The sequence below is a fragment of the Canis lupus genome, chromosome 27 (genome assembly GCF_011100685.1).
Source record: "Canis lupus familiaris isolate Mischka breed German Shepherd chromosome 27, alternate assembly UU_Cfam_GSD_1.0, whole genome shotgun sequence".
In the NCBI taxonomy this organism is placed as follows: Eukaryota; Metazoa; Chordata; class Mammalia; order Carnivora; family Canidae; genus Canis; species Canis lupus.
In genome coordinates this window covers 5,953,684-5,980,805 of record NC_049248.1, presented here as the reverse complement: position 1 = coordinate 5,980,805, position 27,122 = coordinate 5,953,684, and the positions used below count along the sequence as shown (strand labels likewise).

The 27,122-nt window shown below is 38.8% G+C and overlaps 1 protein-coding gene across 5 annotated transcripts in view; it reads right to left on the bottom strand.

Moving 5' to 3' along the window:
- The window catches only part of GALNT8 (polypeptide N-acetylgalactosaminyltransferase 8), a 134,681-nt gene extending 108,342 nt beyond the window's left edge, over positions 1 to 26,339 (bottom strand). Inside the window, exons 1-2 of one of the 5 annotated variants that reach the window (XR_005379759.1) lie at positions 25,844 to 26,339; positions 18,373 to 18,670 (exon numbers count right to left, since the gene is read on the bottom strand). Coding sequence is in view for 4 of the 5 variants with exons in the window: in XM_038576548.1 (XP_038432476.1) it covers positions 18,373 to 18,670; positions 25,844 to 26,051 (506 nt within the window). In the remaining variant the exon portion in view is untranslated. The remainder of the gene's footprint in view (positions 1 to 18,372; positions 18,671 to 25,843) is intronic. The other 4 variants (XM_038576548.1, XM_038576546.1, XM_038576549.1 and 1 more) reach the window with 4 other exon arrangements.
- Between the last annotated feature and the right edge of the window lie 783 nt (positions 26,340 to 27,122).

The window sequence follows — 27,122 nt, the reverse complement described above, 5'->3', positions numbered from 1 at the left end:
GGCACCCTTGTCAACAATCAATTGACAATAAATGTAAGAGTTTATTTATGGCTATCAATTCTATTCTACTGATCTGTATGTCTATCCTTAACCAGTCACACCTTATCTTGATTTAGCTTTGCAGTCAGTTTTGAAATAGAGGAAATGTGAGCCCTGTAACTTTATTCTTCTTTTCAAGGAGTTTTGGCTACTTGGGATCATTTATCTTTTCATTTTAATTTGGGATCAACTTGTCAATTTCTACTCAAAACCCAGCTGATATTTTTATAGGGATTGTAGATCAACCTGGAGATTATTGTCATTTTAACAAAATTAAGTCTCCCAACCATAAATATGGGATGTTTTCCATTTATTTAAATATTAAATTTCTTTTTAAAATTTTTTTTTATTTATTTATGATAGTCACACACACACACACAGAGAGGCAGAGACATAGGCAGAGGGAGAAGCAGGCTCCATGCACCGGGAGCGCGACGTGGGATTCGAGGTGGATCTCCTCGACGTGGGTCTCCAGGATTGCGCCCTGGACCAAAGGCAGGCGCCAAACCCCTGCGCCACCCAGGGATCCCTAAATATTTAATTTCTTAACTAATGTTTTGTAGATTTACATTTACAAGCTTGCACTTCTTTACTTCTTTCTTAAATGTATTCCCATGTATTTTTTTTATTCTAAGTGACACTGTTTTCTTAATTTCATTTTTTGTTTATTACAAATCAGTAGAAACATTATTATATTTTGTGTATTTATCTTGTATCCTGCAACCTTGCTGTATTCATTTATTAATTCTAATAGTTTTTAAGGGGTTGTTATGATTTCCCACATGTAAGATCATGTCTTCTGTGAATAGAAATAGTTTTACTTCTTCCATCCCAAGGTGGATGACTTTTATTTCTTTTTCTTGCCTGACTAAAATATTTAATACAAGTGCTCATGTCAGACATGTTTGTTTTGTTTTATCATATAGAGAAAGCTCTCAGTTTTTCACCTTAGGAATGATATGGGCTTTTTATAGACGTTCTTTGCTAGGGCATCTATTCCTTCTTTTTGAGTGTTTTTAATCATGAAAAGATTGGGTTCTGTCAAATGCTTTTTTCTGTGTCTTTTGAGATGACAGTGTGGCTTTTGTCCTTTATTCTATTAAAATGATGTATTACATTGATTGATTTTCAGAGTTCAAACCAACTTTTTATTGTTGGCTTAGATCCCACTTGATTGTGATGTGTAATCCTATTTCTATTCTATTAGATCCAGTTTGCTAGTATTTTGTTGAGGATTTTTATATCTATATTTGTTTTTTAATTTTTATTTATTATTTATGATAGTCACAGAGAGAGAGAGAGAGAGAGAGAGAGGCAGAGACACAGGCAGAGGGAGAAGCAGGCTCCATGCACCGGGAGCCCGACGTGGGATTCGATTCCGGGTCTCCAGGATCACGCCCTGGACCAAAGGCAGGCGCTAAACTGCTGTGCCACCCAGGGATCCCTATATCTATATTTGTAAGGCATGCTGCTCTACAGTTTTCTTTTCTTGCAATGTATTCACCTCGCTTTGATATCAGGGTAATACTGACTTAATATAATAAGTTGTGGGGTATTCCCCTCTCTTCTATTGTTAGGAAGAGTTTAAGAAGGGTTAGGCTAATTCTTGTTTAAACTTTGGTAGAATTCACCAGCAAGGCTGTCTGGACCTGAGTAGTATTTCAATTATTAATTCAATCTCTTGTTAGAGATATACTCAGATTTTCTATTTCTCCTTGAGCCAGTTTTGGTAGTTTGTGTGCTTGTAAGAATTTGTTCATTTCTTCTAGAGTCTAGTTTGTTGGGAAACAATTGTTTAGCACTCCTTAATAGTCTTATTTCTGTAAGGTTCATAGTAATGAACTCCTTCCAACCATGATTTTAATCTTTTCTATTTTTTTGTCAGTCTAGCTAAAGTTTTATTAATTTTGTTGATCTTTAAAAAAACAACTGTCTGTTGGCTTTCTCTATTTTTTACATTTTTGTTTCATGCATTTCCAATCTAGAAACATGAAATAATTATTTTTTTTATGAATTCCTCCAGTCATCTAGTTATTTTGTTGGAGAGAAGAAATGCTGCACTCAACATTCTGCCATTCTAAAAGACTCAGTCCATACCTATTTTGTAATGTAAAATAATTGCCAACACCAAAAAATCCTGACGTTTTGTCTCCCTGACAAACCAAACATTTGTCTCACTTCAACAAACTTCCCTGCTGATAGCACCTCCTCTCACCAGACCTGCTGATCAGAGTTGCTACAGTTACTTAGAGCATATGCTTCCCTGTTTGTCAATACCCTCATATAATAGATCTATATAGGCATTTGATTTGCAGACCCTGAAAGTGCAAGAAAATTTTAGGCAAAGGCTGCAGTACAGATGAATGCACAGGGACACAGAAGAGCACACACTGTTTGAAGAACTTACTTCTCAGCAGTGGTGGCAAAAGATAAGGCTGGATAGACCAGCAGAACCAAACAACTGAGACTAACAAACCTAGGTAGGTTCTGAAGAATTTTAAGCAATGGGCAGGTATGATAGGCATGAAGACCTCAGATAAGACATGTCGTGAAGAATGAAAGGGAGAACAAAAATCTTAATCTGATTTCCTAGTCACTTGTATGTGATGAGCAGGTAGGGGATTGGAGGGATAGCATTGTGATACTATATCACAATGCTTCTCAAGCTCTGGATGTATACAAATCACCTAAGGATCTTGTTAAAAGGCAGATTCTGGCTCAATAATTTGGGTAGAATCTGAAATTTCACATTTCTAATAGGCTCTCAGATGATGCCAATACTCTAAGGAGTGTGGTACAATGAATGAGAGCAAAGTCTTCAACAGACATGTATTCAAATCACAGTTCTAGCACTTTCTAGCTGTATGATCTTGAAAAACTTACCTACCCTTTTTGTGCCTTCTTTACCTTATCTATGAAATAGTGGTAGTAGTAGTAGTAGTAGTAGTAGTAGTAGTAGTAGTAGTAGTAATAGTAGTAGTAATTACATCATGGTTGTATAAGAAAAAACTTACTCTTTTACAACTATATAGGAAAAAAATTTGGCTCCCTTGTTATTCACATTATTACTACATGGAACACTTCAATTTTGACACCTCAGACCACCAAATGTGTGTTTTTTCAACACTAAGTAATTTTCTCTGACACCAGGTGGGTATCCTATAATTTAACTCAATTCTGACAGTATCTACCTGGAGGCAGCATCAGAGTTCACAGGCTATGGGCTCAGTCTCACAAGACTGCTCCAACCCCACTTTACATGCCAGTTGCAAGTAGTAGGCCCTCAGGTTACCCACAACTTCTCTCCTACTTGCCTACAAACTGGAGGTTCCCATTACCCCCTCCTCGGGTTTAATTAATTTACTAGAGTGGCTCACAGACCCCAGAGAAACACCAGTTTATGTTTATCAGTTTATTTAAGGATGTTATAATGGATAAAGATGAAAAACTAGACAAAGAGAAACATAGGGCAAGGTCTGAGAGGGTCCTCACTGAAGGAGCTTCTGTGTCCATGGAATTGGAGTATGTCACCCTCCTCATGTAGATGTGTTCACCAACCTGGATGCTCTCCAAATTCCATACTACTGGGATTTTATGGAGGCTTCTCCACTTAGGCATGACCAAATATTAATTCTATTTTCAATCCCTCTCCCTTCTCTGAGGGATGGGGATTGGGCTGAAAATTCTAAGCTTCTAATCATGGTAGATATTTCTGGTAACCAGCCCCCACCCAGGGGTCCACTCAGAGTCACTTCATTAGAACAAAAGATACTCATAGTGTTCTCATTAGTTAGCAAATTGCAAGGATTTTAGCTCTGTCAGGAACAGGGGACAGAAACAAATATATATTTTCTATTACCTCACAATAGTATTATTATAAGGGTAAAATGCAATAATGTGCATAAAATGCTCAGAACAAAATAAGTGCTCATTTAATGTTAGCTGCTATTATTACTACTTTGGTGATTATTATTCTTGTTTTTTAATAGCTATTACTTGAACAGGGCCACCGTTCACTGAACTAGGAACAATGAGAGAAAAAAAAGAATTTGATACATTTCAGTTTGGCCATGTTGAGTAGGAAACACCTGTGAGTCACACCATGGAATTCCCCAGCAGGTCATTGTATATACAGTGCCAGGGTCACAGCTTAATGATCTGGATTGGAAACAAGTGAGTTTAGGAGTCACCACCCTGTAAGTGGTGGTTGAATTCATTAGAGTTGGATAAAATCACTCAAGTTACAAGCAGGAAAGAGCCTTAAACTAGAGCCTGAGGATCATCAATATTTAAAACAGAGGCGGAGGAGTACAGGAGGTGAACCTTAAATTCTTTCACGCTTAGGGGCAGTTCCTAATGTCTAGTACAGACTGGTTATATAATAAATGTGTATTTAATCCATAGTAAGAGTTGATAATTAAGTTAAATTGAAACCTGATTAAAACATTGTTCAGCTTCTCTTCCCTCTAATCCACATAATCCAACCAATTACCTTCAGATTTTCTTTTTTCCATTCAGTCTCCCATGTATCCTTTTGAATATTGTGTTGGCTATATTCTAAATGTTTTCCCAATAATTCTCTTATCCATATCCCACATTCCCTTCCCTACGTTAAATCAAGAGAAGCAAGAAATATGGCTCATGGAATTCCAAAAAGAATGATCTCTCCTTTGTCTTTGCTCCCCAACAGAATTTTCTGTTATGATGGAAATGCTCTAAACCTATGCTTTCTGTTGTGCTAGCCACTAGTCATGTGTGACTATTGAGAACTTATAATGTCACTATGTAACCAAAAAAAGAAAAAAAAACCTAAATTTTTAATATTTAATTTTAAATAGCTACATATGACTAATGGCTACTATACTGGGCAGTGCAGCAGAAGATCCTGAAAAAATATTTATTAGTTGGATGATCGCTACAGGAAGTGATCCTTGGCAAACCTTCCAATATAGAACCACAGTCCTCCTCCCTTTCCTCCTAACATCAGGAGGGCACAATGGGAGAAAGACATGAGGTAGCTTCTAGGTGTTAGAGGTAAAAAGATAAACTTTATGTATAGCAAAACCTTATCTGAAACTACCATTATGTATAACAAATAAACTAATATGTACACATGGAAACAGACTATAAGCAACTGCAAAATATATTCTTACATTGGGATTCCCTAAGGCAAGTTATGCCAGCAGCAAGGCCAACTTCCTGGATGTGCAACCTCTGCAATCACATAGGTCCCCACACTTAGTTAACTTGACTTACTATTTTCCTAACACTATCTGGAAATTCTTAATAGTTTTTGAACAAAAGGCCCCATATTTTCATTTTGCCCTGGGACCTGCATATTTTGTAGCTGGTCCTGGCCACAGCATTTTGGTAAACTCCCTATTAGAGATTAACTATTGAAGCTATGTCTTTTCATGTGTTTAATCATTTGTTGGTATTTAACACCTACTTAAACTCAATAAAGTAACTGACTGATTCTCTATTTTCACACAATACTCTCCTGAGTAGCCTTTCTCTGGTCTCTGAAAGGTAAAGAGAGGACATGACAACAGGAGGGCTGGCATCTTTCTGGTCTCAGATAGCTATCCAGAAAGGTGGGGAAACAGTGATTACAATTATTTTGGCATCTCACTTAGCAGGAAGGTGGACTGACTGGCATAGAAGGTCTTTTCTTATATTATTCTATAATTCTATGTAAAAATACGTCCAATTCACTAAATCATTTTTCTCAAAGAAAGTCAGTGGAGTGGTCTTCCTATAGTTTTAAACCCTATGATTTCCAGAATGCTTTAGCTCTGAAATCCATATGACTGAGCCACAAGGATTTTTTATGAACAGTAGAGAGAAAGAGTACTCATTTGGCTTATAAGTATCAGATATGATTCAGATGTTTTTCAAGTATATGTAGATTCTTGATTCATTAATATTTTATATCCACAGTAATACTTTCTGACAAGCAGTTTCATGAGCTAATCCTTATGGAATTAAATCTGGGTGCTCCACAGTTAATAAATACAAAACAGCTTAAGTTACCAACTGGTCCCAGCATATTATCTTCATACCTAAAGATCTAAATTATGCAATCAACCTAGGAGAAAATGTATTAGATCCTACTTGTGTCCTAACTCACAAGTAGCAAATACTGACACACATGGCACCATTCTCCCCTCTTATAATGGCAGGCATCACTAACAGATCGTTCATGCCTTTGATCATATGAACTCAAAAGTCTTTCCACCACAATACTCCAGGCAGTCACTACCAATCAATTAGAGTTGACATGAAAGATGAAATTTTGTTACCTTACTTGTATAAGCTAGCTAGGAAAAAGGCTTCTCTAAATGCTTTAGGAGTGATCTACATGTTGAGATGAGTGAGTCTCAATGAAAAGGTGTTTCTCACACCTCCTTCTATGGTTATGCCAATTACCTTCTGATTCAGAGAACTAGGGGATGCTGAGGAAACATCTTAGAGTGATGTGATGAAAAGTACCAATTCATCAGTCAAATGATACATTAGGCCACTGCCATTACTACATGGATTATGGGTCAGATGCTCAATGATGATTCTTTTGCTTTGGTGGTAAAGTATAAATGGAATAAAAGTTTGTGGAAAAAATTCCTGATCACAATCCCATGTTCATTTAATATTGGATGAATTCAGCTATAAGACCTTAACACATAGAGGCTACAATTTTGATATATTTCATAATATCTAAAATAAATATTCATACTCGAATACTTCTAGGCACATCTAAGAAGCTCAATGAACTTCAAATAGGATAAATGCAGAGATACACACTCAGACACATCATAGTCAAAATGCTGAAAGCCAAAGATAAAAAGAAAATCTTGAAAGAAGTCAAAGAAAAATAACTCACCCCATACAAAGAAACCCCAGTGATATTAACAGTTTCCATCTCATCAGAAACAATAGAGCCAGAAGTCAATGGGATGATGTATTCAAAGTGCAGAAAGAAAAAAAATTAACCAAGCATTTTTTATATTTTTCAAATACAAAAGTCAAATAGAGGAGCACCTGGGTGGCTTATTGTTAAGCGTCTCCCTTCAACTCAGGTCATGAACCTCAATTTGGGGTTCCAGCTCAGAGGGAAGTCTGCTTCTCCCTCTCCCTTTCCCCTCGCTTGTGTTCTCTCTCTCTCTCTCTCTCTCTCTCTCTCATACACCGTCTCTCTCAAATAAATAAGTAAAATAAAAAAAAAAGAAAGAAAGAAGAAAGAAAGAAAGAAAGAAAGAAAGAAAGAAAGAAAGAAAGAAAGAAAGAAAGAAAGAAAGAAAGAGAAATTAAGACATTGGGAAATAGGGGAGGAGCAAGATGGCGGAAGAGTAGGGTCTCCAAATCACCTGTCTCCACCAAATTACCTAGAAAACCTTCCAATCATCCTGAAAATCTATGAATTCGGCCTGAGAATTAAAGAGAGAACACCTGGAATGCAACAGTGAGAAGAGTTCGCGCTTCTATCAAGGTAGGAAGACGGGGAAAAAGAAGTAAAGAAACAAAGGCCTCCAAGGGGGAGGGGCCCCGCGAGGAGCCGGGCTGAGGCCGGGGGGAGTGTCCCCAGGACAGGAGAGCCCCGTCCCGGAGGAGCAGGAGCTGCACCGACCTTCCCGGGGGAAAGGGGCTCGCGGGGAGGTGGAGCAGGACCCAGGAGGGCGGGGATGCCCTCGGGTTCCCTGGGACACTAACAGACACCTGCGCCCCGGGACAGTGCGCCGAGCTCCCTAAGGGCTGCAGCGCGCACGGCGGGGCCCGGCGGGACCCGGAGCAGCTCGAGGGGCTCGGGCAGAGGAAGAGGCTCCGTGCAGAGGGGGCTGCGCGGTTCCAGGAGCAGCTCGGAGGGGCTCGGGCGGCAGCTCCGCGGAGGGGGTTGCGCGGCCCGGGAGCGCTCATCCAACAGCGCAGGCCCCGGAGCACAGGGCGCCGGGACACAGCCCAGGATCCCGCCTCCCCCGGGACAGGCAGAGGCCGGGAGGGCCCAGGACAGCGAGGACGCTCCTGCCCCAGTTGAGCAGATCAGCGGCCCCGCCCCGGAGCCTCCAGGCCCTGCAGACGGAGTTCCTGGAGCTGAATCCAGGTTTCCAGAGCTGCCCCGCCACTGGGGCTGTTCCTCCTGCGGCCTCACGGGGTAAACAACCCCCACTGAGCCCTGCACCAGGCAGGGGCACAGCAGCTCCCCAAGTGCTAACACCTGAAAATCAGCACAACAGGCCCCTCCCCCAGAAGACCAGCTAGACGGACAACTTCCAGGAGAAGCCAAGGGACTTAAAGTACACAGAATCAGAAGATACTCCCCGGTGGTTCTTTTTGTTTTGTTTTGTTTTGTTTTGTTTTGTTTTGTTTTGCTTTTTGATTTGTTTCCTTCCCCCACCCCCTTTTTTTTCTCCTTTCTTTTTCTTTCTCTTTTTCTTCTTTTTTTTTTCTTCCCCTTTTTTTCTCTTTCTCTTTTCTTTCCTTCTTTCTCTCCTCTCTTTTTCTCTTTTTCCCAATACAACTTGCTTTTGGCCACTCTGCACTAAGCAAAATGACTAGAAGGAAAACCTCACCTCAAAAGAAAGAATCAGAAACAGTCCTCTCTCCCACAGAGTTACAAAATCTGGATTACAATTCGATGTCAGAAAGCCAATTCAGAAGCACTATTATACAGCTACTGGTGGCTCTAGAAAAAAGTATAAAGGACTCAAGAGACTTCATGACTGCAGAATTTAGAGCTAACCAGTCAGAAATTAAAAATCAATTGAATGAGATGCAATCCAAACTAGAAGTCCTAACGACGAGGGTTAACGAGGTGGAAGAACGAGTGAGTGACATAGAAGACAAGTTGATAGCAAAGAGGGAAACTGAGGAGAAAAGAGACAAACAATTAAAAGACCATGAGGATAGATTAAGGGAAATAAACGACAGCCTGAGAAAGAAAAACCTACGTTTAATTGGGGTTCCCGAGGGCGCCGAAAGGGACAGAGGGCCAGAATATGTATTTGAACAAATTCTAGCTGAAAACTTTCCTAATCTGGGAAGGGAAACAGGCATTCAGATCCAGGAAATAGAGAGATCCCCCTCTAAAATCAATAAAAACCGTTCAACACCTCGACATTTAATAGTTAAGCTTGCAAATTCCAAAGATAAAGAGAAGATCCTTAAAGCAGCAAGAGACAAGAAATCCCTGACTTTTATGGGGAGGAGTATTAGGGTAACAGCAGACCTCTCCACAGAGACCTGGCAGGCCAGAAAGGGCTGGCAGGATATATTCAGGGTCCTAAATGAGAAGAACATGCAACCAAGAATACTTTATCCAGCAAGGCTCTCATTCAAAATGGAAGGAGAGATAAAGAGCTTCCAAGACAGGCAGCAACTAAAAGAATATGTGACCTCCAAACCAGCTCTGCAAGAAATTTTAAGGGGGACTCTTAAAATTCCCCTTTAAGAAGAAGTTCAGTGGAACAGTCCACAAAAACAAGGACTGAATAGATATCATGATGACACTAAACTCATATCTCTCAATAGTAACTCTGAATGTGAACGGGCTTAATGACCCCATCAAAAGGCGCAGGGTTTCAGACTGGATAAAAAAGCAGGACCCATCTATTTGCTGTCTACAAGAGACTCATTTTAGACAGAAGGACACCTACAGCCTGAAATAAAAGGTTGGAGAACCATTTTCCATTCGAATGGTCCTCAAAAGAAAGCAGGGGTAGCCATCCTTATATCAGATAAACTAAAATTTACCCCGAAGACTGTAGTGAGAGATGAAGAGGGACACTATATCATACTTAAAGGATCTATTCAACAAGAGGACTTAACAATCCTCAATATATATGCCCCGAATGTGGGAGCTGCCAAATATATCAATCAATTATTAACCAAAGTGAAGAACAACTTAGATAATAATACACTTATACTTGGTGACTTCAGTCTAGCTCTTTCTATACTTGATAGGTCTTCTAAGCACAACATCCCCAAAGAAACGAGAGCTTTAAATGATACACTGGACCAGATGGATTTCACAGATATCTACAGAACTTTACATCCAAACTCAACTGAATACACATTCTTCTCAAGCGCACATGGAACTTTCTCCAGAATAGACCACATATTGGGTCACAAATCGGGTCTGAACCGATACCAAAAGATTGGGATTGTCCCCTGCATATTCTCAGACCATAATGCCTCGAAATTAGAACTAAATCACAACAAGAAGTTTGGAAGGACCTCAAACACGTGGAGGTTAAGGACCATCCTGCTAAAAGATAAAAGGGTCAACCAGGAAATTAAGGAAGAATTAAAAAGATTCATGGAAACTAATGAGAATGAAGATACAACCGTTCAAAATCTTTGGGATGCAGCAAAAGCAGTCCTAAGGGGGAAATACATCGCAATACAAGCATCCATTCAAAAACTGGAAAGAACTCAAATACAAAAGCTAACCTTACACATAAAGGAGCTAGAGAAAAAACAGCAAATAGATCCTACACCCAAGAGAAGAAGGGAGTTAATAAAGATTCGAGCAGAACTCAACGAAATCGAGACCAGAAGAACTGTGGAACAGATCAACAAAACCAGGAGTTGGTTCTTTGAAAGAATTAACAAGATAGATAAACCATTAGCCAGCCTTATTAAAAAGAAGAGAGAGAAGACTCAAATTAATAAAATCATGAATGAGAAAGGAGAGATCACTACCAACACCAAGGAAATACAAACGATTTTAAAAACATATTATGAACAGCTATACGCCAATAAATTAGGCAATCTAGAAGAAATGGACACATTCCTTGAAAGCCACAAACTACCAAAACTGGAACAGGAAGAAATAGAAAACCTGAACAGGCCAATAACCAGGGAGGAAATTGAAGCAGTCATCAAAAACCTCCCAAGACACAAAAGTCCAGGGCCAGATGGCTTCCAAGGGGAATTTTATCAAACGTTTAAAGAAGAAACCATACCTATTCTCCTAAAGCTGTTTGGAAAGATAGAAAGAGATGGAGTACTTCCAAATTCGTTCTATGAGGCCAGCATCACCTTAATTCCAAAACCAGACAAAGACCCCACCAAAAAGGAGAATTACAGACCAATATCCCTGATGAACATGGATGCAAAAATTCTCAACAAGATACTGGCCAATAGGATCCAACAGTACATTAAAAAAATTATTCACCATGACCAAGTAGGATTTATCCCTGGGACACAAGGCTGGTTCAACACCCGTAAAACAATCAATGTGATTCATCATATCAGCAAGAGAAAAACCAAGAACCATATGATCCTCTCATTGGATGCAGAGAAAGCATTTGACAAAATACAGCATCCATTCCTGATCAAAACTCTTCAGAGTGTAGGGATAGAGGGAACATTCCTCGACATCTTAAAAGCCATCTATGAAAAGCCCACAGCAATTATCATTCTCAATGGGGAAGCACTGGGAGCCTTTCCCCTAAGATCAGGAACAAGACAGGGATGTCCACTCTCACCACTGCTATTCAACATAGTACTGGAAGTCCTAGCCTCAGCAATCAGACAACAAAAAGACATTAAAGGCATTCAAATTGGCAAAGAAGAAGTCAAACTCTCCCTCTTCGCCGATGACATGATACTCTACATAGAAAACCCAAAAGCCTCCACCCCAAGATTGCTAGAACTCATACAGCAATTCGGTAGCGTGGCAGAATACAAAATCAATGCCCAGAAATCAATGGCATTTCTATACACTAACAATGAGACTGAAGAAAGAGAAATTAAGGAGTCAATCCCATTTACAATTGCACCCAAAAACATAAGATACCTAGGAATAAACCTAACCAAAGATGTAAAGGATCTATACCCTCAAAACTATAGAACGCTTCTGAAAGAAATTGAGGAAGACACAAAGAGATGGAAAAATATTCCATGCTCATGGATTGGCAGAATTAATATTGTGAAAATGTCAATGTTACCCAGGGCAATATACACGTTTAATGCAATCCCGATCAAAATACCATGGACTTTCTTCAGAGAGTTAGAACAAATTATTTTAAGATTTGTGTGGAATCAGAAAAGACCCCGAATAGCCAGGGGAATTTTAAAAAAGAAAACCATATCTGGGGGCATCACAATGCCAGATTTCAGGTTGTACTACAAAGCTGTGGTCATCAAGACAGTGTGGTACTGGCACAAAAACAGACACATAGATCAGTGGAACAGAATAGAGAATCCAGAAGTGGACCCTGAACTTTATGGGCAACTAATATTCGATAAAGGAGGAAAGACTATCCATTGGAAGAAAGACAGTCTCTTCAATAAATGGTGCTGGGAAAATTGGACATCCACATGCAGAAGAATGAAACTAGACCACTCTCTTTCACCATACACAAAGATAAACTCAAAATGGATGAAAGATCTAAATGTGAGACAAGATTCCATCAAAATCCTAGAGAAGAACACAGGCAACACCCTTTTTGAACTCGGCCATAGTAACTTCTTGCAAGATACATCCACGAAAGCAAAAGAAACAAAAGCAAAAATGAACTATTGGGACTTCATCAAGATAAGAAGCTTTTGCACAGCAAAGGATACAGTCAACAAAACTCAAAGACAACCTACAGAATGGGAGAAGATATTTGCAAAGGACATATCAGATAAAGGGCTAGTTTCCAAGATCTATAAAGAACTTCTTAAACTCAACACCAAAGAAACAAACAATCCAATCATGAAATGGGCAAAAGACATGAAGAGAAATCTCACAGAGGAAGACATAGACATGGCCAACATGCACCTGAGAAAATGCTCTGCATCACTTGTCATCAGGGAAATACAAATCAAAACCACAATGAGATACCACCTCACACCAGTGAGAATGGGGAAAATTAACAAGGCAGGAAACAACAAATGTTGGAGAGGATGTGGAGAAAAGGGAACCCTCATACACTGTTGGTGGGAATGTGAACTGGTGCAGCCACTCTGGAAAACTGTGTGGAGGTTCCTCAAAGAGTTAAAAATATACCTGTCCTACGACCCAGCAATTGCATTGTTGGGGATTTACCCCAAAGATACAAATGCAATGAAACGCCGGGACACCTGCACCCCGATGTTTATAGCAGCAATGGCCACGATAGCCAAACTGTGGAAGGAGCCTCGGTGTCCAACGAAAGATGAATGGATAAAGAAGATGTGGTTTATGTATACAATGGAATATTACTCAGCTATTAGAAATGACAAATACCCACCATTTGCTTCAACGTGGATGGAACTGGAGGGTATTATGCTGAGTGAAGTAAGCCAGTCGGAGAAGGACAAACATTATATGTTCTCATTCATTTGGGGAATATAAATAATAGTGAAAGGGAATATAAGGGAAGGGGGAAGAAATGTGTGGGAAATATCAGAAAGGGAGACAGAACGTAAAGACTGCTAACTCTGGGAAACGAACTAAGGGTGGTAGAAGGGGAGGGGGGTGGGGGGTGGGAGTGAATGGGTGACGGGCACTGGGGGTTATTCTGTATGTTAGTAAATTGAACACCAATAAAAAATAAATTAAAAAAAATTTTAAAAAAAAGACATTGGGAAATAGACAAGCACTAAGAGAATTCATTGGTAGCAAACCCATCTTGCAAGAAATACTAAGTTCCTGAGCCTGAAAACAAGCAATCCCAGACAGTAGTAACTCAGCACACATACACACACACACACACGCGCACGCGCGCAAGCGGACAAAGAGCATCAGAAAAGGTAATTGCATAGTTATAAAAGACAGTATAAATGTCTATTTATTCTCTTAACTGATTTTAAAAGTAATTATATTTTTTAAAAATGTATCTAACTGTTGGGCCTATAAGATATAGTAACTTAATATACTTGACAATAACAACACAAAAGAGGTGGATGGGAGCAAAGCTGCATTGAAGTAAGAGAATGACACCAGATGGTAAATTGAATCCACAGGAACAAGCGTAGAGAATCAGACATGGCAACTAAGAAGATAAATATAACAAACTTCATAAATTCATACTTCCTCTCCTTTTTCTCATTTTAATAGACATAAAATTATATAAAGTGATAATAACAGTATATTTTTGACTTTGTACCATACTTATATGTAATGTGATAACAATAATAGCAAGAAAGGAGGAAGATGGAATAAAGCTATATATGACTAACTTTCCTATATATCATTGGAATAAGTCTAAGTAGATTCTGATAAGATGTACACAATATGCCCTAGAACAGTCATTAAGAAAATAACTATAAAATATACTGAAAACAATTAAAATGATAGTATTATTACATTGGAAAATATTCACTTAACACAAGAAACAAGCAGTAAAGGATTAAAGGAAAAAGATATGAGACATTAGAAAGCAAAGATAGATTGGCAGACATAAATCCAACTATATCAATAAAAATATTAAATTTAAATGAATTAAACCATCCAATCAAAAGGTATGAATGTCAGATTGTATTTTTTAAATCCAGCTATATCTTCAGGAAATACATTTTAGATAAAAAGACAAAAATAGATTGAATGTAAAAGATATGCAAATAGCAACCATATGAAAGTCAGAGTGGTTATACTGATATCAGACAAAATACATGTTAAAATAAAAATCTTAGTAGTGATAAAGCAGAGATTTATAACAATAAGAAGATCAATTCATCAAGAAGATAAGACAATTGTAAAGATATACATATAGCAACAGAGTCCCAAAGCACATGAAATAAAAACTGACAGAATTGAAGGAAGTAATAAGCAATTGAACAATAATCCCTAGAGATGTAAATATCCCACTTTCAATAATAGATACAATGAGGCAGAAGATAAACAAGGAAGGATTAGGCAGAAAATTAAATGACACTACAAACCAACTAGGATTGAGAGAACATTCTACCCAATAACAGTCTAAGACTTTCAACTACACATACAACATTCTTCAGAAGAAACCATTTGCTAGCATACAAAATAAGCCTTAATATATTTTAAAGATTAAATTAATACAAACTATAAATCTCTGATCACAATGGAGTGACATTAGAGATAAAAACAGATAAAAAGGAAAATTCACAAATATGTGGAAATTAAACAATACATTCCTAAGTAGCTATTGGGCTAAAAAAATTATAAGAGAAATTAGAAAATACATTGAGATGACAGAAAAAACAAAGTACAATATACCAATACTTATGGTAAAGCTAAAGAAGAGCTAGGAAAGAAATTCATAAGCTGTCAATAAGTATAGTTTTTAAAAAGGAAAGATCTCAAATCCAATAATCTAGCTTTCCACTTTAAGAAAATAGAAAGCACAAACTAAATCCCAAGCAAGGAGAAGGAAGGAAAAAATAAAGTTGAGAGTAGAAATACATCAAATACAGAATAGATGTAACTGTAGACAGTTGGTGAAAATTTCATTCTCTGAATACATCAACAAAATTTACAAATGTTTAGCTCAACTGACCAAGAAAATGATAAACAATATTCAAATTACTAAAATTAAGAATTAAAGTATGACATCCCTATTAACTTTCCAGAAATACAAGATTGTAAGGGAATACTATAAACAATCTTCCCACAAATTAGAAAATTTAGAGGAGATGGACAAATTCCCAAAAATACACAAATAATCAAAAGTGACTCAAGAATAAATAGAAATCTATTATGGATAGTGCTGCTATAAATATTGGGGTGCATGGGGCTCTTTGGATCATTATTTTGTAACTTTTGGATAAAAACCTAATACTGCAATTGCTAGGTCATAGGGTAATTCTATTTTTAACTTCTATTCTCAAACCCAAAACTTTGTGGGTTTTGTTTTGCTTTATTTTATTTTTTTATTTTTTTGCTTTCAACAGTCTTCCATCTTTTTTTTGTATATTTTTTTTTATTGGAGTTCAATTTGCCAACATATAGTATAACACCCAGTGCTCATCCTGTCAAGTCCCCCCCTCAGTGTTTTGGGATTTTTTTGTTTGTTTGTTTACAATTTTATTTATTTATTCATGACACACACACACACACACACACACACACAGGTAGAGACACAGGCAGAAGGAGAAGCAGGCTCCACACGGGGAGTCCGATGTGGGACTCAATCCTGGGACTCCTGGATCACGCCCTAGGCTAAAGGCAGGCACTAAACTGCTGAGCTACCCAGGGATCCCCAAACCCAAAACAATGTTGAAAGAAATTGAAGAAAACCAAAAAATGCAAATACTTTCTATGTTCATGGATTGAAAGACTTAACAGCTAATATGACTGATCTACAGATTCAATCCAGTCTCTTTCAAAATCCTGCTAGTTTGTTTGCAGAAACTGACTGGTTAATCCTAAAATTCATATGGAAATTCAAAGTCCCAGAATAGCTAAAACAATCTTGAATAAGAAGAAAATCAGAAGACTCATACTTCTTGATTTAAAAACTTACTACAAAAGCTACAGTTGTCAAGTCAGTAAATTACCAGCATAAGGAATAGAGCTATAAATCAATGAAATAGGATTGATATCTAGAAATAAATTCTTACATTTATGACCAAGTGATTTTGACAAGGGTGCCAAGATAATCTAATGTGGAAAAAGCAGTCTCTTCAACAAAGGGTGCTAGGACAGTTGGATAGTCACATGCAAAAAAAAAAAAAAAAAAAAAAGGGATCCTATATCACACCATGTCCAAAAATTATTTTTAAATGGATCAAAGACCTAAATATAAGATTAACACTATAAAACTCTGAGGAATAAAAGGCATAAATTTCCATGACTTTGCATAAGGCATTAGTCTCTTAGATATGACAACCAATGCACAACCAAAGAAAAAATTAGATAAATTGGGCATAATCAAATTAATAACCTTTGTGTAACTAAGAAAACCATGAAGAAAGTGAAAAGACAATTCACAAGGGAGAAAACATTTATAAATCATATGTCTGATTGGAATTTGTATCTAGAATATATAAAGAGCCCTTGTAGCTCAGTAAGAAAAAGATAAACTAATTTTTAAAAGGAGAAAGTGTCTGAATAGACATTTCTCCAAAGAAGATGTACAAATAGTAATTATGCACATGAAAAAATGTTCAGCATCATTAAACATCAAGAAAATTCAAATGAAGACCACAATGATATACTGCCTCACATCACTAGAAGGTCTATGATCAAAAGACAAATAATAACAAATGTTGGTGAGGATGTAGAAAAAACAGGACTCTCATCTACTGCCTGAGAGAATGTACAATGATGCAGTCACTTTGGAAAACAGTCTGGCAGTTCTTTAGATGTTAAATATAGAGTTATCACATAACCCAGAAATTATACTTCTAGAGTTAAACCAAGAAAACTGAAGACATATGTCCACACAAAAACTTATGCATGAATGTTCATAGCAGTATTATTCCTAATAGTCAAAAAGTAGAAATAATCCAAATGTCCACTAACTGGTGAATAGATAAACAAAATGTGTACTTGTACAAAGGAATATTATTTGACAGTAATAGGAGTGAAGTATTGATACATACTATAACATGAATGTAACTCGAAAACATTATTCCAAGTGAAAAAAGCCAGTCATGAAAGACTCATACATAAATATTATTCCATTTATATGAAATGTAGAGAATAGGTAAAAATCCATAAGGACAGAAAGTAGATTTGGTTGCCTAGGGATGAGCAATTACGGGTAAACTGGGAGGGGTTGTTAATGGGTAGAGGATTTTTTTTCAAAGTAATGAAAATGTTTTAAAATTGATTATGGTGATGGTGTACCACTCTGTAAATATACTAAAAACCATTACATTGCACACTTTAAGGAATTGTGTATGAATTATATTTCAACAAAACTGTTATTTTTAAAACTTCTGAAGGACGGTGGGAAAAGCAAAGAAAGAATAAGCAATGGGAAGAAGAAACTGATGGAGAAAGAAAGAAAAGGCTCTTTAAATTAGAGTTAATAGCAAAGAGGAATTCACACACAGAATTTGAGGAAAACACCAGGGGAGGAAGTAGAGCTATTAATACGTTCAATGTAACTTGCCCAAGTCTTTCCTCAGTCCCCTCATCTGTACAATTATGAATTAGACTCATCATCAGAATCCTCAAGGATCTGTTTCCCCAAGATCTCAGCCCATCTCCAAGGGGCTGTAAACATTTGGACCAGTCAGTTGCCCTCTCTATACTGCCATTACAAAGAGGATTAAAAACAAGAACTCTGCTCAAACAGCCTGCCAGAACTTTCTAATACTCCAAACTTCTTCCCCATCGATTCTCCACTCCTCAAACCTCTTTGAACCCTTGACTTTCACTTCTTCCAAAGCTCATCCTCCAATTAAACCTAAGTCCCTTGGCAACCCAAACATGGTCCTTCCTACCTGGAATCTCGCGTGTCTGGGATGGTGCGATTGAGTGGTAACTGGTTACTGAGGTAAACATTGTAGCCAAACTCCTGGAAAAGATCCTCAGCCTTTTTCTGCTGGGCCTCTGAAAGATCCTCACCCCACTGCCTGAAAAGCTGTGAATCTGGAAACAGTATCTCTTTGGGTTTGTGCTCCTTGGTCTCACTTGCTTTGACTTTCAGTGTCTTTTGAACAGGATGTTCTTCATATTTCACCCTCTCCACTGTATTGTCCACATTTTCTTCTTGCTTCATAGCCAATTTCATACTTTCTTCTGCAAATGAAAGGCAGGTAAGAGAATATTTCAGGTAATCCTGGGCATTGTCTTCCATACAAATTTTCTTTTTTTTTCCTAATAAATTTATTTTTTATTGGTGTTCAATTTACCAACATACAGAATAACACCCAGTGCTCATCCCGTCAAGTGCCCCCCTCAGTGCCCGTCACCCATTCACCACCACCCCCCGCCCTCTGCCCCTTCCACCACCCCTAGTTCGTACAAATTTTCTTAAAATGTTTTACTCTCCAAATTCTGAAATATGCAATCTCTTGTCCCAGGGGATGAAGTATATCAAGGGAATTTGTCAGAGCTATGCAAGGCTGTCCTGGCCAGGTGTGCACTAGAAAACATCTATCCTAAACCTTTAACAGAGTTTATCCATCCTGAGTCCCACACCTTTAAGTCTTCTCTAGGAGCCGTGTCCTGAGAAACAGATTGATGATGAGCCAACATTTTTCAGAATAAGCCCAAGAAACACTTACATCAGAATTGTCTGCAATGATCATTTTAAAATGCAGAAGGGGAGGTGGATGGGTGACAGGCATTAAGAAGGGCACATGATGAGATGAGCACTGGGTATTATACTGTATATTGGCAAATTGAATTTAAATTTAAAAAAATTTTAATGTGGGCATTCAGACTTAACTTCAAATCAACTAAATCAGAATCATAGAGCCAGGTAGAGATAGGGAAAAGAGAAATTTCAGAATCTGCATTTTTAACAAAACCAAGGAATAATTCTTTTGTACAATGAAATTTGTGAAACATCATACTACAATATCAGTGGCTAACAAATTGAGATCTATTCCAACCTCTACCATTATCCACCATTCCCTTCATTTATATATTAGATCTGCCAAGAATTTTTAAACTGGAAATGTCCTTATCCCACATTTTCCAACCTGCTTAATCATAAGAATGTCTTCAAAAGTTAGTTAAAAATACAAAATCCCAGATCTCCCCCAGAGATTCTGATTCAGTAGGTCTGGAGTGGAGCCTGGGAATATGAATTTTTAACAATTGCTCCAGATAAATCTAATGGTGACGTTAATTTAAGAGACACCGTTTAAAAAAAAAAGAAGACAGAAAAAAAAAAAAGAAGAAGAAGAAGAAGAACAGTGACAGACACAGGCAGAGGACACTTTTATACAGATGAGGGCTTCTAGTGTCCATAACATCAGAGTACTTTTCTATTCATTATTTATGTCACCTTTACAACAATCCTGTAAGATTTCTGTTTGGGGAGTCACAGTCTGTACCTCAAGCTCAATTCTATGGACTCCACAGAGAAAGAAAAAAAGTAGACTATTTAATGTAAGTGCTTCTACCTGCCAGTCCACTCAAAGACCCAATGCCCCTAAATTAATGATGAAGATATAATTAACCCATCTAATTTGGATACTTTTCAGAGTGCTATTAATAGCTATGCAACAAGTATCACCAGGAGAACAGCAGGACCTTTCTAGGCAAATCAAGATTTACCATCACCCCGCCCAAAGGAAGCAGGAGAATCTTGTATCTCACAAAGAGCCAGCTGGCTCTGCTACCACCATTTTTCTCTCAATGAATACTCTCTGCATCATGGAATTACAAATGGGATCCAACAAGCTCATCCCGCCTGTCTCCCAAATATTACCTTGTTCATCATCCTCTATCCCCTCTTGTCCTTGGTGATCCCGTCTATCCCGAGGGCTTTGTCTTTTACCTCAAGGCCGCTATCATCCCTGACACACAATCTGTAGTGCTAGAGTCAGACTGCCTGAATTGGAAAGTCACCTCTGCCACCAAGCAATTGCATGGCCTAAGGAGAGCATCTTAACCTCTCTGTTTCTGCAACTGTAGAATGGGGATAATCACAGCTGCATTTACTGCATAGATTTTGATAATTAAATGAGTTTGTGCACATAAAGCAGTTAAAACTGTACTTGTCACTTAATACTCAATGTTGGTCATCATCATCATCATCACTTTCACCTCAAATATCTATTGGAGATGTCTATCATTTTCATTTTACTGTTTCCCAAGTTCCCTAGGTTCCTTAACAACTGAACTCATCACCTTTCCCACAAATCTCCTGAGACTACTTCTCTATTTTTACAAATATTACCAACCATTGTGCTCCCACCTACCCAATTCCCAAAACTCAGGTCTCCTTTGACTATTTCCTCATCTCCATTCAGTTGCCTGTGTGTGTAGAGCATGCCTCCTCACGGTAAGATTCATCCTTTTCTTTTCATTCCACTCCTGTCCAATTCCCTATTGGCTCATCTAGACTATCAATTCACCAAAGACTTATTGAGCATCTCCTCTGTCTAGTTAAGGAGAGTGGCAAAAAGACAGGCTGATCCTACCCAACAATTTACCACATAGATGTTAAAAGTCCAGGCTCCTGAGGCAGGGGCAGCCCTACCCCTTCCTATCTGTGTGATCTTGGCCAGGGGATTTCTCTTCTTGGTGTATTAGATTTATCAAGTACCTTACAGGATTTCTCTGATAACTAAGTGGATTAATACATATCAAGTGCTAAGGACAGAGCCTGGCACACAATAAAATTTGGCTATCATTCTATTTTCTCTACTTCCTTTTCTAGGGGAGGAGTGGGGAGAAGTGAGAAAGGGGATTCGGAAAAATGAGAAACTTTTTAAATTGCTATCATAAGAAATGGAAGTAAAACCTGATTTGTGAGACATAGAGGCACCATGGTGCCAAAGAGGGCCAGCTGGGGCAAGTGACCATGAATTTGTAGTGGCTCAGTTATGAGAAATCTTTTAGCAGTACCAAGCATTTGGGCAAAGGTACAGAGAAAGTGGACAATTGATTTTGCAGAGTGTTAGGGGTTCTTAGGAGGGCACAATGGAACAAGTGTGCAATGGAGTTGTAAATAGTGCAAAGAGCAGAGTTGGAGAAATGGTACTAGAGAGAAAATGGTTATGGAGAAAAATTGGATGGATGTGCTGCAATCATGAGGTTTCAATCAGGAATGGACAGTTTGCCATTTCTGAGATGAACAATCTGAGAGAAGACAAAGTCCAGAATGCAATATAAAAATGTGAGGATGTAGGTAAAAAACTCATTCATCAGGAATGAGTTTGCCATTTCTGAGATGAACAATTCTGAGAGAAGACAAAGTCCAGAATGCAATATAAAAATGTGAGGATGTAGGTAAAAAACTTCACAGGTGGGAAGGGCAAGGTATTGAATGATGACACTGTATCTCCCAGGGGGGATAGCAGGTTTAGAGGCAGAAACAAAGACTGAATCAGAAGCCATTACAAAGTCTGTAATGAGTGAGAAAACTTGTCAGGGAGGTTAACCAGAGAAATGTTAATAGAAGAAAGAGGGCAGCCAGGTTTTCATAATGAGGGCTACTGTAACAGACTTCTGACTCTCCTGAATCAGACCAAACCTAGAGCTGATTAATATTTCCCAAGCCCAACATGGATTATGACACTCCTCAGCACTAAACGCCAAAATGATAATCAAGGCACTCCACCATAAGGACCTACTTAGCTTCCACCAGTCCCCCACTAAACCAGTGGGGCATAAAACTGGACCAAAGGGGGCAGCCCGGGTGGCTCAGCGGTTTAGCTCCACCTTCAGTCCAGGGCGTGATTCTGGAGACCCGGGATCTGAGTCCCGCATCCGGCACTCTGCATGGAGCCTGCTTCTCCCTCTGCCTGCGTCTCTGCCTCTCTCTCTCTCTCTCTCTCTCTCTCTCATAAATAAATCTTAAAAAAACTGGACCAAAGGGAAGGAGAAATAACCAGGAAAGAGCTTAAGGCAAAAAGGGGATGGGCAAAGCAAACTTGGTTGATCTCTTATAAATGCTCATGTGGGTACCAAGTGTATATGCTTTAGTGGAAAATAAAAATGAGAGCAGAATTTTTATACTTTTCCAAATTGAATAGTATTTTTATTCAAACTCTTTTGTACTAAGTATATGAGCGTCATAGGGTGGTCTTGGATTCTCTGTACCTTTGAATTCCCCAAGGTTACTCTTGGGGAATATCTGATTTTTCTCTTTCATCGATGTTGTCAATGGGAAATTGTTTGGACCTAGCTGGTTGTAAGTGCAGAGTCCAGCAGGATGAATACATTGTCACTAGACCATCCTCATGACTTATACTGAAAATTTCCAGAACACAAATGGGGCACACCCAATATTATCTCTGTAGCAGGACTTTAAAGTACCCTTAGGGAGGCTCCAGAAAATTGGTTTAGAGTCATCAACCCCTCCCAAAATTATCATTATGTGTTTGCTTTAGTTCTTGATAGTATTCATAATTTTTGTAGGCATCTTTATTGACTTATGATTTTTGTCAATCTTCTTGGAAGCAATGAGCAACCAGGATTATTGGTAATTGAACAGGCTATCAATTTCAGGAAGTGTTTTAGGAAAGAAGAGCATTCGTGATCTGGAAACAGGGTCCAGAAGACATTCTGAAATTTCAGGTGGTAGGAAGTCCCTAGCACCATATCATTTTAGAATAAATAAAGGGAGAAGCACCAAGAATAACAAGAAAAGAAGGAACTGGGCAGCCTGGGTGGCTCAGTGGTTTAAGGGCCTGCCTTCCGCCCAGGGTGTGATCTTGGAGTCCCAGGATTGAGTCCCACGTCAGAATCCCTGCATGGAGCCTGCTCCTCCCTCTGCCTGTGTCTCTGCCTCTCTCTCTCTCTCTCTCTCTCTCTCTCTCTGTGTGTGTGTGTGTGTGTGTCTATCATGAATAAATAAATAAAATCTTAAAAAAAAAGAAAGAAAAGAGAAGAGAAGAGAAGAAAGAAAAGAAAAGAAAAGAAAAGAAAAGAAAAGAAAAGAAAAGAAAAGAAAAAAGAAAAGAAAAGAAAAGAAGAAAAGAAAAGAAGGAACTGGTCCTTGCGAATAAGGAAGGAGAAGTACACTTGATGGCTCTGGGTGGTTCCCAAGGCACACTGTGTCCCAGCTGAAGGAAAGAGTAGCCAGGCTTCTCTGCTATTATAAGGCCAGAGGAGGCTGAGCCAGTAGAATGAGCCCTAGGGTTGAGTGAGAGAGTTCTGATGTGGTCTGGGTGCTCTGCCCCAGAGTAACAGTGACTGGTTAGGTACACAGGCATTCTCTCATGAAGCTGCTTTAAGCATATTTGCATAGTTAATGTTAATCCACTGGGATGTGCTCAAAGTCAGGGCTTCTGGGTCTGACAATCTTCTCTGTATTTCATCTGCTTTCTTGCCTTGTACCCCTCTTCCCTTCATCCTTGTCTGCCTGTCTTCTGTTTTCTCCTTCCCACAGTCATTTGTTTATTGATTCATCCATTAATCTCCACATGCCAGGTACAGGGAATAGAGTAGTAAGACACTCTATAAAACACTCACTAAACCAGCCCTCCATAAATTTGAAACTTGCCTTCCATAAATTTGTACCACAATAAAATATGATGAATCTAATGAGGGAGGATGTAGATGGTGCTATTGTGTTTTTTCTCTCTCCCCTCATCATGTTTTCCATTTTTCCTCCAGTGTCCATATGAATTCTTCCTTTTGCTTCTCCTGTCTGTTCTTCCATCTATCTCTTGGCCTCACTCTGAACCCTGGCAATGCACAGTTCTCATTATAAAAGGCATTTTATCCCTGACTCCAACTTCCTCATGTGCACACACGCTCATATCTGTGAAGTCACTTTCCTGCTCACATATTCAATACTCTCCTTCAGGGGCACAAACATTAAATCCCTGTCACTTGGGACCAGAGGAAATACAACTGCTTCCCCTCACTGGGGTCAGATTCTGAGACACATAAAATTCAGAAGGATTAGAGTTTCATGGTGAGCCAGAATAAAAAATAAACCCCTGAAAAAAAAATGTTTAAACCCCAGAATTCATCAGAATTCATGGGAAGAGGTTAAAATTTGGTAAACTTTGAGGGAATCCTGTTAAATTGAATAAGTCAGACAGAAAAAGACAAATATTATAAGATCTCATATATATGTGGAATCTAAAAAAAAAAAAAAAAGACATGGTGGGGAATGAGCTCATAGGTACAGAGAACAAATTGGTGATTGTGTGGTTGTAAGGGGCAAGGTATGGGGGTGGGTGAAATGAGTAAAGGGTGTCAAAAGGCACAAACTTCCAGTTATAGGAGTGCCAGGTGGCTCAATAGATTAAGCATCTGCCTGCAGCTCAGGTCATGATACCAGGGTCCTGGGATCTGGGATAGAGTCCCAGATTGGACTCCCTGCTTGGCAGGATGGCTGCTTCTCCCTTTTGGCTCCCCTGCTTGTGCTTTTTCTCTCTTTCTTTCTCTCTCTCTCTCTGTTAAATATATAAATAAAATCTTTTAAAACATCAAATTAAAAATTTAGAAAAACAAACTTATGGTTATTAAATAAGTTATGGGATGCAATGTGCAGCATTGTGACTATAGTTTGTAACTATGTGATGATGCAAATTGACTAGATTTACTATGGTGATCATTTCACAATATATATGGATATTGAACCATTGTGTTGTATACCTGAAACTAATATAATGTTAGATGTCAGTTATACCTCAACTTAAAAACAGAGGTAAAAATGTGATACACATCAGTTTACTACATTTCTGCATATATTTTATAACCATGTGAGATCCGGCAGGTAACCTCTCATCTCCATTTACAGATCCAGAGTCTGCAGCTGATAGAGGTAAGTACTTGCTTATCATGGCCATATTAGGATTCAATCCTAGGTCCTCTAACAAGTCCCCATTAATTCCTGATGGGAGCTCACAGCAACATGGATGAGAGGCCTTTGTCCCAGAAATTGTCACCTCTGTTTAACATCTCCTGCCACACAAAGGCCTAAGGACAGGCTGTACCTAGTTATTCTTGAGCCTCTCAGGGATTTTTATACTGGGGCTCAATCTCCCTGCCCACATGCATGTACGTGTGATCATGTGTATGTACAAATGTATACATACATACACCACTCACAAAGACACATCCTGCTCCCCTCCATTCAACTACTTGCTCTGATTCCCACTAATTCTCACTTACCTCCCATTTGGAGGGATAGAATTCAATGTCAGGTGCTTAATTGAGCAATTGAGAAATAAGAATGTGATCTCTCACTTATTATTTCTTCCATGCCCCTTTTTTTCTAAGTGCCCTAAACACACACACACACACACACCCTCAAACTTAATGTTATAAACTTACTCAGATTCTGCAAGTCCACCTCCAAGTGAGAGAGTCTCTCGATCACTGTCCTGTTCCATTCAGACAGAGGCAAATGAAGCTGCTTTTGGAGATCTCCCCAAATCAACTTTTGTAAAGTCCTCTTGGTATAAAATGCCAGGAAGACATTGGTGGCTATAACCAGAGCCAGCGCAATGCAGGGGATTTTGAGAACATTTCTCCTGGGCATTATACTCTGCCTCTGATACTGCCACGTCCTAGGGGCCTGAATGTATCACTGCCCAAGTAAGCTAAGGATCACAATCAGCTGAGCTTTATCTCTGCCGACTGCTGCCTGCTAAGCCAGATATTCTTTGACTAGAAAAGCTGTCACAAGCTGCTTGGCTTCTCCCTGAGCAATGTCAGGTGTGTGGAGTGTGCCAGAGTAGCCACCCAATGACTGGGAGGGCACCTGGGCACACCTTGCACTGTCTTAGAAGTCAGGTTGATGCTTGCTCTTGGAGCTACCTCAGGCTGTGGCGAGGAAGGCTTTTCTCTCTTTGTTTTATTTCATTTTATTTTGGTTTTTAATGTTCTCTCTCTCTGGTGAAATTACTCTCTGAAAGGGAAAAATAATTTTAAAAAATAATCCCCAAAAATGGGAAGCTTCTTTACTATATGCTTTTTTATATAAATATATTTTTTAAAAAGAAAATAAATAAATATATATTTTTATTGAAGTTCAATTTGCCAACATATAGTTTAACACCCAGTGCTCATTCCGTCAAGTGCCCTCCTCAGTGCCCATCACCCAGTCACCCCAACCCCGCCCTCGCCCGCCTATACGCTTTTTGAGAACAAGAATCATATCTCAGATGTCCTTTTACCTAACTTTATGGGATCTTGAACATAGTAGATTTGCAGCAAATGCTACTTCAACAAACTTGAGGAAAGACTGTTACCCGCTGGTCTACTTAGAAGCAGGTGGTGATCTGGAAGCAGCCCCTGAGGGTAAGCCCCAGGAGATGGTCGTGCTTCACTGATCCTATGCTCTTCTTGTCATCTGTGCAGCTTCATACAACATGGTTCTACTCTGTCCCAACTTCCAGTAACTCTTCTGCTTCCACACCTCACAGTCACTATATGTTTGGACAAATCACCTAATCATATCATTATAGGTTAAACACTTCAAAGTTTTCCCCAGAACCAAAAACTCAAAGTTATCATTCTAGTGTTGGATCCCTCCATAATCACATCTCCCACCGATGCCAGCTCGTTGGACTCTTTACTTAGGTTCCCGAACATGGTATATGCAGACAAG